This window comes from Lycorma delicatula, chromosome 10 (genome assembly GCF_047948215.1).
Source record: "Lycorma delicatula isolate Av1 chromosome 10, ASM4794821v1, whole genome shotgun sequence".
In the NCBI taxonomy this organism is placed as follows: Eukaryota; Metazoa; Arthropoda; class Insecta; order Hemiptera; family Fulgoridae; genus Lycorma; species Lycorma delicatula.
This window is the reverse complement of record NC_134464.1, coordinates 47724297-47744058: the sequence shown is the minus strand read 5'-3', so window position 1 is coordinate 47744058 and position 19762 is coordinate 47724297. Positions and strand designations below refer to the sequence as shown.

General features: G+C 27.7%; 1 protein-coding gene across 3 annotated transcripts in view; it reads right to left on the bottom strand.

Moving 5' to 3' along the window:
* The window catches only part of moody (G-protein coupled receptor moody), a 170181-nt gene that overhangs the window by 41071 nt on the left and 109348 nt on the right, over positions 1-19762 (bottom strand). For all 3 annotated transcript variants that reach the window (XM_075377939.1, XM_075377937.1, XM_075377938.1), the window contains 3 exons: positions 9558-9695; positions 5767-5895; positions 2799-2939 (listed from right to left, as the gene is read on the bottom strand). In XM_075377939.1, the coding sequence (XP_075234054.1) occupies positions 2799-2939; positions 5767-5894 (269 nt within the window). In that variant the 5' untranslated portion in view covers position 5895; positions 9558-9695. The remainder of the gene's footprint in view (positions 1-2798; positions 2940-5766; positions 5896-9557; positions 9696-19762) is intronic.

Genomic DNA, 19762 nt, shown 5'->3' with positions numbered 1-19762 from the left:
AGACTGATTCGGATAACGACAATAATGAACTACCCTGCGTACCGCCTCCAACTTTAATCGAAGTTACAGATAACGTTGTGTTCGACGATTCGTTGACTCAGATGATTTACCAGAATTGGTTTTTTCCGCGGTGGCAGATATAGAAAAGTGGTTGACTACATGCATCAGAAGAAACGTCAGGCAACTATCAACATTTTTTTTAATCTATTTTAATTTAATTTAGTTTTGTTTTACGACAGAGCCGATTATTCTTCACTTTTTTTTTTAATAATTTTATTATTGTTTTTATTTTATCTGAAAAAAATTTAAAAACATAGTCCTTGAAATTAAAACGGGTCAGTTTTTTTATATACGATACAACAGTGATATTTTTCGTAATAAGTATAGCCTTTGATTTTTCATTGATTTACTATTTTTGTGCAATAAGTTATCAGTGAGAAAAATGTGATTAATGTACCGTATTTTCATGTGTGTTTATTAGCCTACATTTTGTTTAGTGTCTTCCGCGGTAATAGAATACTCTTCAGGTTAACTTACTAGTTACAAACGTAGTATGTTCGTTCTGTATACTGCATTTATAATGATGAATCAAGTCATGCAATATTTTCTTAAATAGTGCTGTACTTACGTGCGTTAATTTACAGCGGGTAGTAAAAAAAGTTTCGTAACGTATGTTTCTCCAACTCGAATTTTCCGTAAGTCGAATATTTTCTTTATTCCCTTCAATATTAGAGTTGTAAGAATTCAGTTGTTATTGAAATTATTTAAACTACGATGATTTTAATAATAATGTTAGATTACTACTGGTAAGTTACAATAATGTGTTTAGATTCAGATATCACAGGTTCTGTTGACCTTGATGTAGTTTAATTGAATGTGCATTGTATTTTTATGCACTTACACACTGGATATATGTCATCCTAATATTAGTAATTAATGATACAGAATGATTTAGGAGGAAAGGGAAATAATCTGGGAACTAATTCTAGAGCTTGACATAAGGAAAACATTCATACAAACATATGTTCAAAAATACTGTATTATTGAGTTAGTAGAAAAACATTTTGCCTGATTTTCAGTTCCCCTGGTAAAAGAGGTTATCCTGAAATTTTTAATGTGTTATATAAGGGGTAAAATATGGCTTCTAATGTTATACTATTTGACCTAAAAAACAGAATAAAATAGGTCCTAGAACTCTACCTTCTGTAGTTTTCATGATATCCGATGTAAAGCAGAAACATTCAGTGATGAAAACCTTTTTTTTTTGGGTTTGAAGTACAATAGTACAATAACTTTGTTAAATGACTAATTAATGCATACATATTATTATTATTATAACCTGTAGAGAATTTAATTCTGAGAATGAGAAAATATATGTAGTGAAGTCTTTGAAAAAAAAGTCTGCTTTTATTATTAAAAATAAAACTTAACAGAAAAATGTTATGAATTTGTAAAATTTTTTAAAAATCTGTGTTCAACTTAAATGAGGTCCCTTCACTTAGTTTATTGTATAAATAATGTTTTATTGGATTTATTGGTAAATACTTACATAATTTAGAAGGATGTGTGGATTGCTCCTACAAACAATTCTGTTAAGTAACCCCCACAGAAAGAAATCTGGACTTGTCAGATCAGGGGGTCTTGGTGGCTACAATCCTTTAGAAATGATCCTTCTACTGAAAAAATACTGTAGCATCTCCACAGTAGAGGGAGCTGTAGGGCAAGTGGCACTGACCTATTGCAACAAGCAGTCACATTCATTCTCTTGCAGTAAGGCTAAGAACAGTTGGATAATTTCTTGGCAGACAGCAGCATCCAGTTTTTCATAAAACAAGACTCCTATTATTTATCTCCTTCAACTCATACATATTTTTTTCATGGGTGTCTATTTTTTGCCTATTTTTTGTGGATGTAGGGAAGACTCTAAGAAAATGTATAGGTTTTCAGTACCCCAGGTTGGATAGTTGTGACTGTTAACACTACCCACCAAGGTGAAACAATGCTTAAAACAGTTGATCTAAAATGTTGGATTTAGTATAATCAGCATTAGTTAGTTCCTGTAAAAAAACTCCTACAAAAAATAACTGTTTTTTGTTCTCCTTACAGATTTTCATTCATTAGGAACTATATGCAGAGTGAAAATTCTGTAAGGAGAACAAAAGTTTTTTTGTTTTAATATTTTATTATGTATTAATTTTCATTTTCAAGAGCATTTTACAGGAAGTAAATATTTGGTAATTAAAATAAGTAAATACTCTGATAGTTTCAGTTAAAAAAAAAGAAATTAAAATCAGATGTTATAATGTTAACACGTATTTGTTACTTGTTTGAATCATTTTCCAGAATTACTCATGACATTATTTTACGTGATGCAGAATTTGAAATAAGATCTTTAAAATTTATTTTAAAAGTAAATTTATGATATGTTCTTACATTGAAGATTACTGTAGTCTAATTCTTTGTTATAAATATTTTCTTATTTTATGTGATTCATTTAGACATATACAACTTGAGTAAACGTTTTCCATTTGCTTCAATTAAGCCAAAAAAACCTTTTGTCTGTTTTCCTTTAAATGGAAATATAGCAAAATGTGGATTTAGGAAAATTACCTAGATAAAATCAAGAAGGATAAGGATATAAGTAAGGGTAAGGAAGAAGAAATGAAATTGAGAAAAATTTTTATAGATAGATTGAGATGAACATCCATGACTCATTCTCTGAATGAACATGGATACTGGATAACTAGAAGAAAAAGCAAATTAAAAAAAAAATTTGGCAATAATTAATCCATAAATACCTTATTATGAAAGCAGCAGCTACATTTCTTACTCTGGGACATCGTAATAGAGCTACTATTGTTAACAAATTTCCTACAACACCAACAACCATAATTGTTAACGTTATAGCACCTGTAAGTGGACCTATACCTGGAGGCAGCCTGTAAATTAAATATAAAATTTTAGTAAATTTTTATATCTCTTTATTCTATTGAAAAAATTCTTATTTATTGTTTCACTAAAAATAAAAGCACATATTCAACTAAAAAATTATTGAACATGTTCAAGCTTAAAATAAGTTTAAAGAATTACAGTAACTGAATGACAATAAAACATTTTAAGATCAAACTGCTGTTGGTGTGTGAAAAAGTTTTGTCTGTATAGGTGTCAAAGATAAAGTAGAGAGAATTGGAAATTCTTTGTCACATTTTATCATTATTTCACTTTAATGGTTTGATACTCTATTAGCCTGTTATGTGCTAATCTTTCAATTTCAAAATATGTAGTATCTGATATGCACCTAATACATTACTACAATTAACTAATTATGGTTGCCTGTATTTTTTATGGGGACTTTTTGCTACTTGACAAGAAACAGCTGCTCCACAAGTAATTCTAAAGGAAGCATTGTTCTCTGTTTTAAGATACTGGCATCCTTGGTATGAAGGATCCAAAGGAAGTATTATATATTCAAATCTTGTAAATCAGTGTAGTTTACAGGCTAACATACATTTCAGTTGAGTGCTTAATATATATATATATATATAATTAGAGTTATTTTTCTCATAAGAATTTCCCATAGGCTTCTTTTTTCTTCAGTTCATGTTAAAAAAACCTCTTTATAACCAATATTATCAATTTATCTTCCTTTAATGTTGTTTTATATTATTACTTTTCAAAATCCTCTTTATTATTTACTAATTTTGTTGACTAATTGTGTACATTCCACTGCCATAGAACATTACATTACATAAAAAGACTTTTAAAAAATTTATTTCTAATTACTAAATCACTGTTTGACTTTGTAAATTTCTTTTTTTCATGATTTTTTAATTCCTTACGCTAACCTACTCTTTAATGCCTTCCTTCTTTTTTGATTTTACTGCCTGAATAAAAAATTCTCTGATTTCTGGCGTAAAATGTTTTGGCTATTGTCATATTTAATTCACTTTTTTTTTATAGGTTATTTTTTTGTAAAATGTTGAAGCTCTGATGAAGCTTCTTTATTTAACTAAGTCAATTCAGGTACAGGTACAATTTTTATAATTCTCCTACAAAAATAAAGTTGACTGTAGTAAATTTAAAAAACTTAATTTGGGATTGCCAAATCCCAAAATATGAGATGCCTTACATCTCATGTCTTGATCTGAGATGCAAAGGCATCTCAGATCAAGACATCTCAGGCAAAGATATCTCAGATGTCTTTGCCATAGAGATCAGTGAAAAGCTTTTTAGTTTTGTAGCCATGTAAATCCTGGATGTAAAAATGTATAATCTTTTTCTATATTCTTCTGTGTATATGTTTAATATATCCATCCAGTTGAAAGTTAGTTTTGGAATAGCTTTCGTCTCATTTGACTAAGACAAATTATCTCCAATTAGAATAAGAGTTCTTTATAATTTTGTGTTGTTTTATGACCTATTTTTGGTGTTTAATTTTATTTTTTCTTGTACTAATAAGCAAATAGTAGTCTTCATTATTTTCTAAATTATCAATAAATTAACGATAAATGTTTTCATGTTTAAATATTTACTAATGCAATAAACTTTTTACTAATGAAATAAAATGACCATTTAATAAGAAAAGTATCGGTTATTTATATATGATATTTGAACTTAAATAATATGCAGTTATAATGCATTTAATGGTTGGTTTAATCAATGAGAGTTTTATAATATCCACCTTCAGTTTATCTTTCTTCCTCTGTATTAATCTTTTTGTATTTTTCTCTATATTACACCATTACAAGTTGATCTGTATAACAGAGTGATAGCATCTCTGCATTTCATCCAGAAGATTCTTTGTTTTAATTCTGATTAGGCTTAGTGTTTTTATTAAACGTTTACTTCTTATTTAACAAAAAAAAGGAAAGAAAAAAATGAGAGTAAGGTAACTATAATTGGGCATTAAGTCTATACTTACTAGAGAAAGAATAAAACACAGTATTTTACATTAAAAAATCTCATTCTTGGCCTTCCTATATCTCTTCTTCCCTTTGTTCTAAACTGAAGATTCTCTTTCTGTTGGAACACAAATTGCAAAGGGAACACTCCAATAATTTGGACAGAAGATAAAAAATTGCTTCATATGACCAAACAACCTTAAACTAATCATCGAGATGGTTAGGTTAGGGGCACATTTCAGATTATGTTAGTTAGTCTTCTTTCTTCTACCATTTATATCTTTATTTCTTGATTAACTTCTACTCATCTTGTTCTTGTCAATTATAAATTTATAAACATTATCTCTATACTCTATATCTGATATTATTTTGTTTTGTTTCTCTTTTGTTCTCTATGTTATACAATACACTTTTTATATCTATTTATACATAGCCTTATATTATCTATTTAGATTACTTTGACTTGTAACTATGTATGTTGTTTGTTACTTACAATTTATCAGGTTTATTTTAAATCCATGATCATGAATGATTGTACTTAGTTATATTTTCGGTAAGGACATTGTATATCTTTTAATTGAATATATTTCATGAATGCATTATTAACTGAAATATTTTGTTAGAAATACCATGGATACATTAATACACATTAGCTTCTTTATTAATTTTTCCTTAAAAATTATAAACTTATTATTTTTATTACTATGACTTGAGACATTTTCACATATATTTTATTATCAGGAAGATGAGTTGGATAAAAGATACTTGCCAGTGAGTATGGAGAAATCCTGTTATTTATCAATAAATTAAAAGAAAGAACATCTATAATATAATTACTTTGTAATAAGTAATAATATAAACTTACTTAGTAATAAATGATTCATTGGTATATGCAGATACATGTTCATTAAATTCTGATACATAAGATGACTTTGGTTCATCTATTTGAAAGACATCAGCCAGGTTGTTATACATATTATGATTGTTTTCCATTCTATAAAAAAAAAATAAATACATAGAATTTAGTATATGTACAAAAAATACTGGATTTAATTTAAATATTAGGAATTAGTAATGTAGATTTGGTTAAAATAATATCAATTAAAAAAATTGAGAATTAATCTTAACCCATGAACATATCGAGTTGAACAAGAAGTATTTCCCAGCCTACAGCTGCAGTATGAAACTAATCAGCAATTACAAAATTAATTACAAATTAATTATCTATTGTTTAATTAATTATTTATTGTGTCAAATGAATTCTGGCATATAATCAGATTTATCACACGTTAGCAATTCGTTAGTTTTTAAAGCAAGTAGATAATTTTGTTGCTTACTTCTCTTTTATTGTTTTTATTTTTTTTTATCATTTATTTTCTTTCAGTTTTTTGTTATTTTTTGTAAGTTAATAGTGTTTTAATGTAAAGAACATTTCTTGAATGTAGAAACTAATGTATAATTTCAAAACATGGTATAAAATTCACAAAAACATTTTATAATTCATAATATTTTAAGTAAAAAGTTAATGAACCTTTGACATTTTGAAGACAGTTATACAAAAAACAAATGAAAAATATGAATTTTCTATAAATTCATAGATCAGTTTTCAAATAGAACAAATCAATATTCTCAAAAAAAAAATGACATTAAAGCGGTATGAAAATTAATGTTTTCAATTATATAAAATGTTTAAAAAATACTAGTATATATAAATTTTAAACTAGGAAAATGGGAACAATGAACATCTAGAAAAGAGTGATTCATTTCATACTGCAGCTGTAGATTGGAGAATGGTTCTTCTTCAACTCAAGATGTTCATGGGTTAAGGTTAAGATAAATAGTTAAGACTTAAGGTTAAATGTCACAGAAGAAGGTTATAGTAATGCTTGGGTCAGATGTAGTTATATCAGGAACTCATTTAAATTAATTTATGGCTTTGTCAACTATGGTTTGAAAATTAAAAATATGGTAAAAAATAAAAACACTGAAATGTTTTTATGACTACTCAGTTAATGGTGCCATCATTAACACTATTTAGTTTAATATGGAATATGCTTCATTTAAAAACAAGAGGCAAACTAGTGATCTTTCTGTGTGGTTAAATGAAACTTCAATAGATGCCATGAGTCATCTTCTGTAAATATAACGTTACCTAATAATCTTACCGTGATAAGAGGTTGATATTTATCTTCTCCTGATACAATTTTGAAGATATCTCCAATTCCTCTATCATCCTTAAACTATAATTACAGTACAATTAGCACTCTGCAGCTCAACCAACAGTCACTTCACCCACATCTGATAAATTTTAAAACTATTAAGAGGTTTAAAGTTTATAAATGATGAAAGTTGAATGCCATAAAGTAGTAAATGTAGAAATATTAAATTTACTGTTCTGTTCTATTAGCCAATATCCTTACTAATTAGCAATTAATAGCATACCTTTGATTGCTTGATGCTATAAAAGCAATTATAGCCAAGCAGACGAATAGACTCATGTTTCACATGAAAATTATATAATCATACTTAATAATAACTAATACACTGTGCAAGGCAAATTAGAGAAAGAGAGGGTTGAAAGGGTTTTCAGTAGTCCTGTTCAGTGAATTGAACATATCACACATCAGTATACCAAATCTACTTAGGTATAAGCAACATTTAAATTTACATTTTAAAAATATTTAGTTCATATTTTATGGAATACAAATTTATACCTAAAAGTTATTGATGGACTATACTGTTAATGCAAAAATGAACTTTAATTATAACACATAGGAAAAGCAATTCCTATAAATATGCTTTTTTGTTATAAGTTATTACTTATTGGACGATGCACAAATTACTCCCTTCCCAGAACACTAAATCAAATTTTGAAGTTTCAGTAATAAATTGATAAATTTTTCTTATCATAAACTTATACAAACATTAATTTGTATGATTTTGCTATAATTCATTTTATCATTAGAAAATTTGTGATTCATTTAAAATTTACAAGATACTTTGAAGAACTTGTGCATATAATTACACTTAAGCAGTAAACAGTTAAGACTATTCTTACTGGTTTTCCTTTATTTTTCCATCTTTGTGGATCTTTTTTTTTTAAAGTTTTCTGGAATTAGTTCCTTTTTTCCATTATCAAGATGTTTTATTTATGTTTTATTTTGTATGTTGGATTGTTGTATGTCTGTAATTTGTTGTGCTGTAAATTTTTACAAGTCTCTTTGATAGACTATTTGGTCCTTATGGTTATCCCAGTACTTTTTCATATGTTCTGACCTATATGCTCTTTCTAGTGTTAAAAATGTTCATGTTGTGAGTTCTTGTGAATGTGAAACGAGTTTTTTTGTTCTTGATTTTCTTGTGTATTTTTATTTTATCTGTGGTGTCTTCTGGTATAAGGCCAATTTCCTTCAGATCCTCTCTTATTTGTTTGATCCATCTGCATCTTGTCTTTGTGTTTTTCGAGTTGAGATTGTACTGTACTAGCTGTTTCAGAAGTCTTGAATCTTGCATCCTCATGATATGTCCAAAGAATCCTAGTCTCCTCTTACGCATGGTATCAGTGATAGGTTCTAACTCTTTGTATACAACTTTGTTGGGCACAATCCACCACTGCCCGACTTTCTGTTATTATTAGTAATACACACGTAAGGTACATGGTACATGTGTGTATATATATATATATATATATATATAATGTATGTATGTATTATAACTAGACCAGTATAATGAACCTGAGTAACGAATTCCTGCCAATTAAAAGAAAGTAGTAGAAAATACAATAATGGGAGGAATCCAGAAAGGGACTAAAAGAAACCCTTTTAGCACAGGTTTTAGTTCAGTTTAACAATCATCCTTTATAATACTGCTCACTGTTACACCTCAACAGATGTTGTTCCATGAGAAGAGTTACTGGATTCAGGTTAGGAATGCATGGGAATGAAAGGGCTCAGTCAATCGTTCTCATGCTCAATTGGGGTCTGGTCCTGCAGGTAAAGAGTATAGGGGTATAAATACTCCAAGGAAGACCAGTTGAAATCAGTTCTGTGAGATGTCAGTCTGTGAGAGAGTTATAAGAGTATTCTGTGACAAGGTCAGTGAAGGAGCAAATTTCTAGTGCGTACAATGCAATTAAGGTGACATCACAAGTAATTCCAGTGTGGGCCGTACATGAAAATAAGAAATGTTTCGGTGAGTTACTGTTAGACTATAAGTGAAAGAGATAATGTACTAAATTTCATTCATAAATTGTTAGGGTAGCTTTATTTGTGAACAGAAAAGGTATTTGGAGTGAAGTATAAAGTGAACTTGTCTTTTCTTATTTATTACTTGTCATATTGTTATTTATTATTTGTCTTATTTATTATACTATTGCTGTTAATACAAGGCTAGTGGTTAAAAGTGTTAAGACTAGTGGTCATGTTAATGTCTTTTGTCAATGGGACTGAATTGTGGTTTTCAATATTTAACTACCTGTAAATAAATCCTGAAGATTATTTTAAATTCTGTTTTGTATATAACACTATTTATTATTATTATTATTATAGTGTGTGTGTGTGTGTGTATATACACACACACACACACACATACACCTCTCTAAAGCAACTTACTGACATCCAAAAAGAATACTTTAGGAAAACCTATTTATATACTTACACTAAGTCTTTTTTTGTTCAAGTTCCTTTATTATTAGTCTTGTACAAAGTATTTTCTCATAAATTTTACGTTATTTTTTATATTTTTATGCATTTTCTGATGATCCATTTTTATAATTAATTAATAAACAGGATAAATCTGTAACAGAAAAATTGATAAATTAATTTATACATTAAAAAAATACTTTTTGTAAAAACAAAAAACAACATTCTATTAATTTTCTCTACAAATTTGAAATTTATTTATACGGTTTGTACGGTAGACTACACTGAAAAAATTGTGTAGATATCACTCTTGTATGTGTTCCTAGAAACATATATTACCATAGTAAATTTAAACAAAACTTACTTTTTGGTGAGCTGACATCTGGCTGTCAGACATTTGCAAACATAATAATTCAAATGAATCCAGTTGCACACTTAATAGGGAATGTGAGGAATTAAATTGTTTAACATAGTCTTCTCCACTGAGCGAAAAACATTATTGCTTATTGTATGACAAGCCACTATAATTATTTTGTAACATTCAATGCTACAAATGAGATGTTAATTCATTTACAACAACTGTGTAATGAACATCATTTCTTTCTGAGAAAGCAGCTCTGTTTTGTGCTTTTTTTATTTGATTTCTCAGGTGATTTATATGCATCATAGCTGTAAGGGACACTGTAAAAGCAGTGTAAAGCAATAAATTTATATATGCATGTCACTTAAAAAAAAACATTGCAACATATACACTGCCTTAACTAAGTTTTACATGAATTATCATAACTGTATCAGTTGTAGGTATGATCTTACATCTATAGATTGAAATACAGATCTATCTTAATGATCTGATAATACATTGTAGTTAGAGTGACACAAGTTGCTCCTAAAAAAAGTGATATTGTACTCATTGAGGAGTTAAATTGTTTGTGATTTATTACTTGTGATAAATATTTAACTGATAAATATTTTGAAAAATTTTGATTGTATATTTTTATATTTCAATGCTTTAAAAATAGTTTTGTTTATAAAAAATGAAATAGCCAAAAAAATTAAAACCTTCAGTTAATGTTAAAACAATTCTTTTTACAATTTGACTAAGTAGAGACTGGTATGAGTATTTAGCGTACAATCTCACCATGGCCTCCTAAAGTGGACCCTAAGAAGTAGTTTCAAAGAAGTTTAATGCCTACATTCACTGATATTAATTGAAAATCAATTGATAACAATTGAAAATTGGTTTAATAATTTTGTCACTTACAATTTTATATAAGATGTCTAGACATTAGAAGATAAACAAATTCTTTATTATTTTATCTATTTCTAATTTGTTATTACTTATTTACAGTGAACATCAATTGATTTTAAATAGTGGTGATATAAAAATGTTTTGTCTTCATTAACTATACTTAATCAGTTTGTAGAACTGCTATACTTGACAATTTTTTATTTGTGTTGATCAGTACATTAACAGCAAACAATCTACCGGCCTCTGTGGCGCAAGTGTGGTAGCATCTCGGCCTTTCATCTGGAGGTTCCAGGTTTGAATCCCAGTCAGCCAAGGCATTTTCACATGCTACAAAAATTGGCATTCATCTCATCCTCTGAAGTAATACCTAATTGTGGTCCCAGAGGTACAATATCAATAGCAAACAATCCAGTTTTACGAGTAGAGAATTCTGACATTAGAAATAGTACAGTTATATTTTCTTTTTCTTTTTTTTATATTAAAAATAATTTATCAATTTTTTTTTACAAAATTGTGTAATTGCACAATATACATCATAACAATCAAATATATTAAATACTGATTTTTATAAATTATGAGTAACGTGTTAAAAAAACAATGAACAATAAGAAAGGAGGGGTTATAAAATTTTTACATAAGTAAATTTTACTTTACTTATTTTACTGGTTTACAACATTTTATTTAAAATTAGTTATAATTAGAAGTTGAAATAACCTAGATTTTGGATACCGGCATTCTTTGGTAGTTGGGTTTCAGTTAATCACAAATCTCAAGAGTGGCCAACCTGAGTCTAGACAAAACTACACATCATTCATGCATATCATCCTCAATCATTCTTTGAAGTAATACCTTACAGTGGTTCTGGAGGCTAAACACAAAAAGAAGTTGAAATTACCTGGTCTTGCACTAGAATAATTTCAGTATCCATTATTTGTATTATGTAAAGCTATATAATTTTCCATGGATGTATGTTTATTTTAAAAGACTACAATAACAAATAGTTAAAAAAATACGAGTTAGTTGAAATGTCTTTATTTTGGAAATATTAACATGTAAGCAGGTGTTTTGTTTGATACGTACAATTTCATGAGTCACTGCTTGTAAAAAATCAAATGTGCTTACTCTGACCATCACTGATATAACTAAAATTCTTGGGATTTTTGAGAAATAAACTGATTAACTTTGATTGGATTTCCTGAGGCATTATCTGATGAGGTCTGAACTTAATCGAATTTTAAGTCAGAACAGTTAATGAAAATTAAGTGCATAGTGTTTATTTACACGTTAAATCAATTTATGAACATTTTTTATTTAATTTTTCTTTAATTTAAATTGACCTTTAAAAAATCATCAAAAGAAGAGATTGGTTCTATAAATAAAGATCTTTTATTTTAAAAGATCTAAAATTTACATATCTATTTGGTTTACAATTATATTGTAATTTTTCTTTTGGATATCACTGTCTTTTGTAAGATTATTCTTTTATTTTTTTTATGAATTACTGATCGTTATCTTATGGATTTATTATTAAAATTTATTGCCTTTCTAGAACAAACAAATTGAATTTCATGGCCAATTTTTTTTGTTGATATTCATAGCATATTTTAATTTTTTAATAAAACTAGTATAATACCTTCATGTGTCGAAGATCCGTTTTATAATACTGCACTTACTTCTAAGTGTACCGATTTTATCGTTAAATTCGAATTTATCAATCGAATTTACTTTTGTTTTATTTATACCTTTTTTTAATAAAACTAGTATAATCTCTTGTAAACATTAAAGTATTAACTTTTATTTTTTCAAAGAAGTGATGGAATTAAAAAAATTATTTCGTCTTCAGTACTTTCATTTACATAAGAGCATTTAAAACTAACAAGCTGTACTATATTTTCTTTTAAATTTTATTATTTCTAGTACATTATCAAGTTTTTGTACGCTACCTTGTACTAAATGAATGAAATGATATATTCGAGTCCCGCGGTTCATCAAATGAAAGTCTTATTTTTTGAAAGTATTCTTTATTACTAATTTAACTGAACAGAAATATAGTGATTTCACGTTTATTTATTTATTTTTTCCCATTTTCATTTCACTGTTATATTAGGTCAACGTTTAGATAGAACTGAAAGAGATCATCCTCATGGAGGACTTAAATGCGGTTTGCTTGGAAGCGGGAACGTACTGCTCGCCATGAGCAACGGGGTGGTGCTCACCTATGTAAATAACGGGCATGAACCGACCTTCGTAGGCAGAGGAAGAGGCTCGATTCTGGACGTCACCTTTGCGTCGGAAAGAATGCTGAACAGGGTGACCGACTTTTCAATAATAACATGCGGACCGTCCAGCAGAACACAGAAGACCAGCGAAAACCTCAAGAAGGAGGTAAAGGATACCGGACTGGAGAGGGAAGGGAGGACAGACAGCCCTCTGCAGAGCTGGCATTCGTTCGAGCTTGCTTGGATGGGCGACACTGATGTTGCACGGGGACTCTGAACACACTGAGCTCGAAGGCACCTCCTGGGACTGACTAATGCTTAAATGCCGTTTCCGGGTTCGGGAGGAGAGGCTGGTGAGGGGGATGTTTAGTCAGTAAGCGCAGGCTGTAACATCTGCGGAACCTGTTAGCGAGTCCGAAATTTTGTCCGTAAATGGGATTAATCCCTTAACCAGAGGAAAAAAACATCATCGACAAAGGCATTTAATATAATGTATAACAATAGAAATTTTTACGAAATTATTTTCGATTTTATCTGGTTAAAATTTTCACGAGCAGTACTGTATTAGCAAAATATATTTTTATGTACATTATTACATTATCTAAATTATGTTAAATAGTATGTCTTTTTAAAACAATTTAAATGTAGTGTTTTTTAATTCACTTTAAAATGGGGTAATAAAATAATATTACTGACTATTTATTAGCAAAAATACTCATTATTAAGTGGCATTAATAGGCTTTTAATGACTAATTAATTTTAATTAAAGTCATTTACATATATTATTTTTTTAAAGTGTATAATTATACCCGATTAACTTGCGTGTTCATATGCGCATGTCTATATTTAATTCAGAGAGTATATCTCTAATTGCAATACATATTTTCTCATAAGTAAACTGGAATATTAAGATGTAATTTTCTTGCCTTTCTGTTATAACGGATGGAATGTAATAATGTTGCAGACGTATGAAGTTGGAATATTATTTTAATAATTTACTGAAAATTTTCACATAACAAGACATAATAATTATAATTTATAATTGTGGCAATATAAATTACTACTCGTTTGTTTAAATACAGCATATATATATATATATATATATATATATATATATATATATATATATATATATTGTAGATGGATTCACAAAGAATGTACCAAACTTTCAGGGCATGTTCTGTTGTTGAAAATAAATAAGAAAATTCATATAAACATAGGTTTGGAAACGTTTCGTTAGTCGAGGGTTGGTCTAGTGGTTAACGCGTCTTCCCAAATCAGCTGATTTGGCAAGTCCTAGTAAAGCCAGTTATTTTTATACGGATTTGAATAGTGGTTGGGTTTCAATTAACCACACATCTCAGGAATGGTCGAACTGAGAATGTACAAGACTACACTTTTTTTACACTCATACATATCATCCTCATTCATCCTCTGAAGAATTATCTAAACTGTAGTTACCGGAGGCTAAACAGGGAAAAAAAGAGCGAGTGTCGACTGGCGAAAGATTTTGCTTCGATTTCTCGGTAAAATTAATTAATTTCGGTATAATTAACCCAGACTGTAATTCTATGGACACAAATTAAAGGGTAAATTAGGATTTTATTGTTTGTGTTTGTATTTTTTATTTTTCTACAATATTTAATTATTTTATTTTGTAATAGTGAAAATTTTGTTTGGTTTAATAGCTAGTTAAAATGTACCATATTTTGTTTTTAATAAACTTCAAAATTTTTACATTTGTATTCAGTTTTTGTGGACTTTATTCATGCAATTTTACTGAAAGTAAAATTCTCTACAAGTTTAATTTAAGAATTTATGTGTTTATTAACCATTTAATAAAGTTATTTTACGCCAAAAATAAAATAGAATGTTTTGTCTTTTATCACAGATTTCTGGAAAACAACTAAAAACTACTGTTTTGGCATCTATTTTTTAAAAAAAATTTTCAGATTAGACTTCATACAAAACTACTAAAATTTACCCATTAATTTGGGTCTCAAAAATTTTATACTGGCTTAATTTTACCTAAGGGCAAAATCTTTCTCCAGCCAACACTCGCTAACGAAGCCTATGTACGCTTTTCGAACCTATGCATTTATATTAACTTCCTTCTTTATTCTCACCTGTTCATATATACATAAGCAAATAAATTAATAATGCAATATTTTATTATAGTAATTTTTTGTTATTATAAATTTATAAATATTTGTATAATGAAATTTTCTAAACGTGATGTATCTTTGCCGATTAGTTTCTTAGCTTAATATTTTCCTTCATAAATTCAAAAAAACTGAAAATAGGTTATATATAATAATTCTTTTGTTTATGGTTTTTGTTTCTTGTATTTTGGCTGAAACTAGTCTGTATATATATATATACTCCAAAATTTTATATATATATATATATATATATATATATATATACCCATGAAAATAACTTTTCTAAAAATATTGTATTTATGAAAATATTTTGTATTATAAAATTTTTAAATGTTTGTTATGAGTGATGTAGGATTATCGCAGAAGTATCAACCACATGTGTTGGTTATGACAGTTTGTGAGGGATAACTGTCCGTTGAAATATCAGGGATGTTTAATTTAACACTGTATACCCGGCCCAAAAGACAGGATTATTAAATGACATGGGAGAGAGCGCGAGCGAGTTTGTTTTGTATCATTCTGTAATATGTATATATAATTTAATCAATAAAAATTACAAAAAAAACAATAAAAATAAATAAATATAAATAGTATTTATAAAATATAAATAAATTATTTTGTAATGTTTAATATATTTTAATGTAGTTATAAAAATTTGATGTGGACACCACATGACTTCCTTGTACGCCTATTAAATTACAGTACACATTTTTTCACTGCACCTTAATAAACATTTCCTTAAAGTTACTTAATTATAAAAATCTACTGATTTCAAACTAAATAAAAAATTTGACAACAAAGTTGTCAAATTTTTCTCTGGTATTAGTTATGTATTCTTATATAAAGGAAAAAAAAACAAATCTTAGGTAACTTGAAAAAAGTTACCTAAGATTTGTTTTTTTTTGGGGTGGCGGTGGTGGTGAGGTATTTTATGATGAAGTTTTAAATATTAAAAAAAAATCTTAGTTTTTTTACTTTTACTACTCTCTCACCTCCAAAATCACCTTCCAAGAATTTTTTTAGATTTTTCTACGTTTACTATGTTTGAAAGAAACTAAAAAAATTCTACTAAAAAATGTACAACTAATAAAAAATTACTTTAGATTTAATTTTTTAATGGTGAAGGGGTGAATTATGACTTTAAATACCAATAAACCCAAAAATCAATATTTTTTAAATTTTGATCGGTTCCCACACCCTTAATATTGCTCCAAAATATTTTTTTGGAGGTCACTTGTACTACTACTATGCCTAGGAAGACATAAAAAAAAATCGGTTAAAAAATGAGGTAATTTTGGGGCAATTTAAAAAAAAAGATAAATAAGCATTCATGCGTGTTTTGATCTTGATATAAAGTAATTTTATTTGCAAAATTTTAAGAAAATTGACCCTAAAAGCCCTCCTTTGAGATATTGATCCCAAAACTTTATCAAAAAATTACCAATCAAAATACACGAGTTTCTAAATAAAATTTCATCAAAATCGGTTTATCCAGGAAAAGTTATTAGGCTTAACTTAAATTATTAGTATAAGCTTTTTCAAACACGCCAATTCACTTCCATACGAACATCCCCACTTTTTTATTTTTTTGTGTGCCGGATTATGAAACATCGAGAATGCAAAAAACCGTACCCCATTTTTTGATTGATTACCATAGTTTTCTTTTCGCAGCATAGCTCTCGAGCTATAATGCCAGGAAAGTAAAATAAAAAAATAAAAAAAACTTGAAATAAAGGAAAATCGAAAAAAAAAACGGAAGTAACTGTTTTTGTAAAATCAATAGAAAACTAAGAAAAGTATTTTATAGTTATTTTTCACTAATTGTATTCATTATATAACGCATTCAAACAAGAGTGGTAAATACTTAAGTGTATTTACTGTATAAGTAGTGTTAGTATGTTAACTGTATATATATAATGAATACTAGACAATGCAAAAAGAGTTTCCGTTTCCTGTTTTTATCTTTCCAACTTCTAATCAAGCCGTTCCACAATATATGTATGTATAATTAATATAAAAAAATTTTTGTGCAAAGACAGACTGAAACAGAAATTTAATCTAATTTAATGATTGCACGATGTTATTTAAAAATTAAATAGAATGATTTTAATTTAATTATCGTTAGTTGATTACAAAAAATAATATTCTTTTCCGTTAAAAAATAATACATTATTTTTCTCTCTTTTTTTGGTCTTTTTTTTAAACCAAATTTATTAAACCCTTTTTTTAGTTCAGTTGACGTTAATTTTACCGATTTTCTCAGAATGAAATTCTCTACAAATTTTACTTACAAATTTAAAAAGATATTAAATTATTTAATAAGTTATTTAAGAATTTCTGTACTTTGTTAAGCCCGGTATATATTCTTTTTTTTCAGAAAAAAATTGTGGTAAATATAATTTTATTTGTATTATTAATATTTACTCAAAATTTTTTCAAATATTTTTCACAAAAATAATTTTTTTAAATTCATACACAGAGTTATAAACAATTGTATGCCTCACAGTGACAAATATACAGATGGAAATGAATTTTCTATTTATATTTGCGTATTGACAGATGAAATGATATCTGAAATACATCTGAACAGAATTAAAAAAAAAAAATCAAATTCACACATTGGTGTGTGGGCGTGTGTACATAAAGTAAATATAATTTTACATTTTTTGACATTAAATTATTGAAGATAAAAAAACATCTTACTTTATCTTGATTGAGATAAAATGTTGCAAATAATATTTAATAATAAATATTAAGACAATATTTGAACAAATGATTTTATCATGGGAAGAATAAAAAAATCTGTCATTATTTTTCAAAAAAAAACATTTTAGACGTAAACTTTTTTTTATGTTTGCAATTCAATTTTTATTTTTTCGGCGAGTTATATCTCATTATTAATTTAAAAGAAATAAATAACAAAAAAAGATACATTTTGTCTTTAATTATTTGTAAATAGATATATGTACTTATTTTCATTTTATTTATTTCCAAGCAACAACAGGCTTATGGTCCAATTACTGTTATCTTATGATAGGTGAAATCTGAAGCGTATGGAAATGCCAGCCTGACCAGAATTTGAACCCAGGTTCTGTGGATGAAAGGCCGAGACGCTACCACTCCGCCACGGAGATCGGCATTATATTTATAAATACAATTATAATAACAGTTTAGAAAATATTTGAATTATTTTCCATTACAATAATTCAATTTTTAATTTAATAATTTATGAATAATAATGTACCACTTCTAACAGTTAGAGAACGCTGTTATGCAAGGGCGTTATCTAAAAATAACATGGTTGGAAGAAATGTCACTGACCCTTTCACACTCATAATATAATAATAATAATAGCAATAAAAATATATTACGAATATAAATTTATATAAAAAAAAATTATGACATCTGAGTTCGTTTCAGAATATTTAAAATGATGTGTAAGCCTTCAATAATAAGAATTATTTAAAATAACAATTTTTGTTTGATCTCACTTTTAATTTACTTGTTTTTAAATTGGTTTTTATTTTTGACAAAAATATTTCTTTTTAAGAAAATTAATTTATTATAAACATGTTAACATAACATAAAATATAATCCTTTGTAAAAATGTTTAAAATAAATTAAATTATTAAGGGACGCGTGCACGCGTGTATGTAAATTCCAACACATCAGAAGCCACAAACGTATCTTTATTCAAACTTTTTTAAATAAAAATTAAACAAAAGTTACTTTCTTTTTGTCCTGTATTTTATTTATTTAGTATATCTTTAATGTTTTTATATAAAATCTAAAATATAGCCTCAAATATACTCGTTTGTGGGTATGAGCGTATATTCCATCTTCTTGCAATAAATCTAGAATAAATAGTGGTATATTTAAATTAATCAGTCCAAATGGCAACCCGTTACATTTTACATTTCAAAAACATCATTCCTGACCGTATTCTTATATGATTCTATGTTGAAATATGATTCGCACGCTAAAAAAGTAGTTATTAGGAGGGTAAAAACCAGCAGCATTGTTGGAGATACACAGTGATTTCAGTAAAAAAAAAGTAGATATTAGGAGGGTAAAAACCAGCAGCATTGTTGGAGATACACAGTGATTTCAGTAAAAAAAGTAGTTATTAGGAGGGTAAAAACCAGCAGCATTGTTGGAGATACACAGTGATGTCATTTAAAAAAAAGTAGATATTAGGAGGGTAAAACAGAACAGCATTGTTGGAGATACACAGTGATTTCATTAAAAAAAGTAGATATTAGGAGGGTAAAACACAACACATTGTTTGGACATACAGAGTGATTTCAGTAGAAAAAAAGTAGATATTAGGAGGGTAAAACACAACAGGATTGTTGGACATACACAGTGATTTCAGTAGAGAAAAAGTAGATATTAGGAGGGTAAAATATTTGGACATACACAGTGATTTCAGTAAAATAAAAGTAGATATTAGGAGGGTAAAACACAACAGCATTGTTGGACATACACAGTGATTTCAGTAAAAAAAAAGTAGATATTAGGAGGGTAAAACACAACAGCATTGTTGGACATACACAGTGATTTCAGTAAAAAAAAAAGTAGATATTAGGAG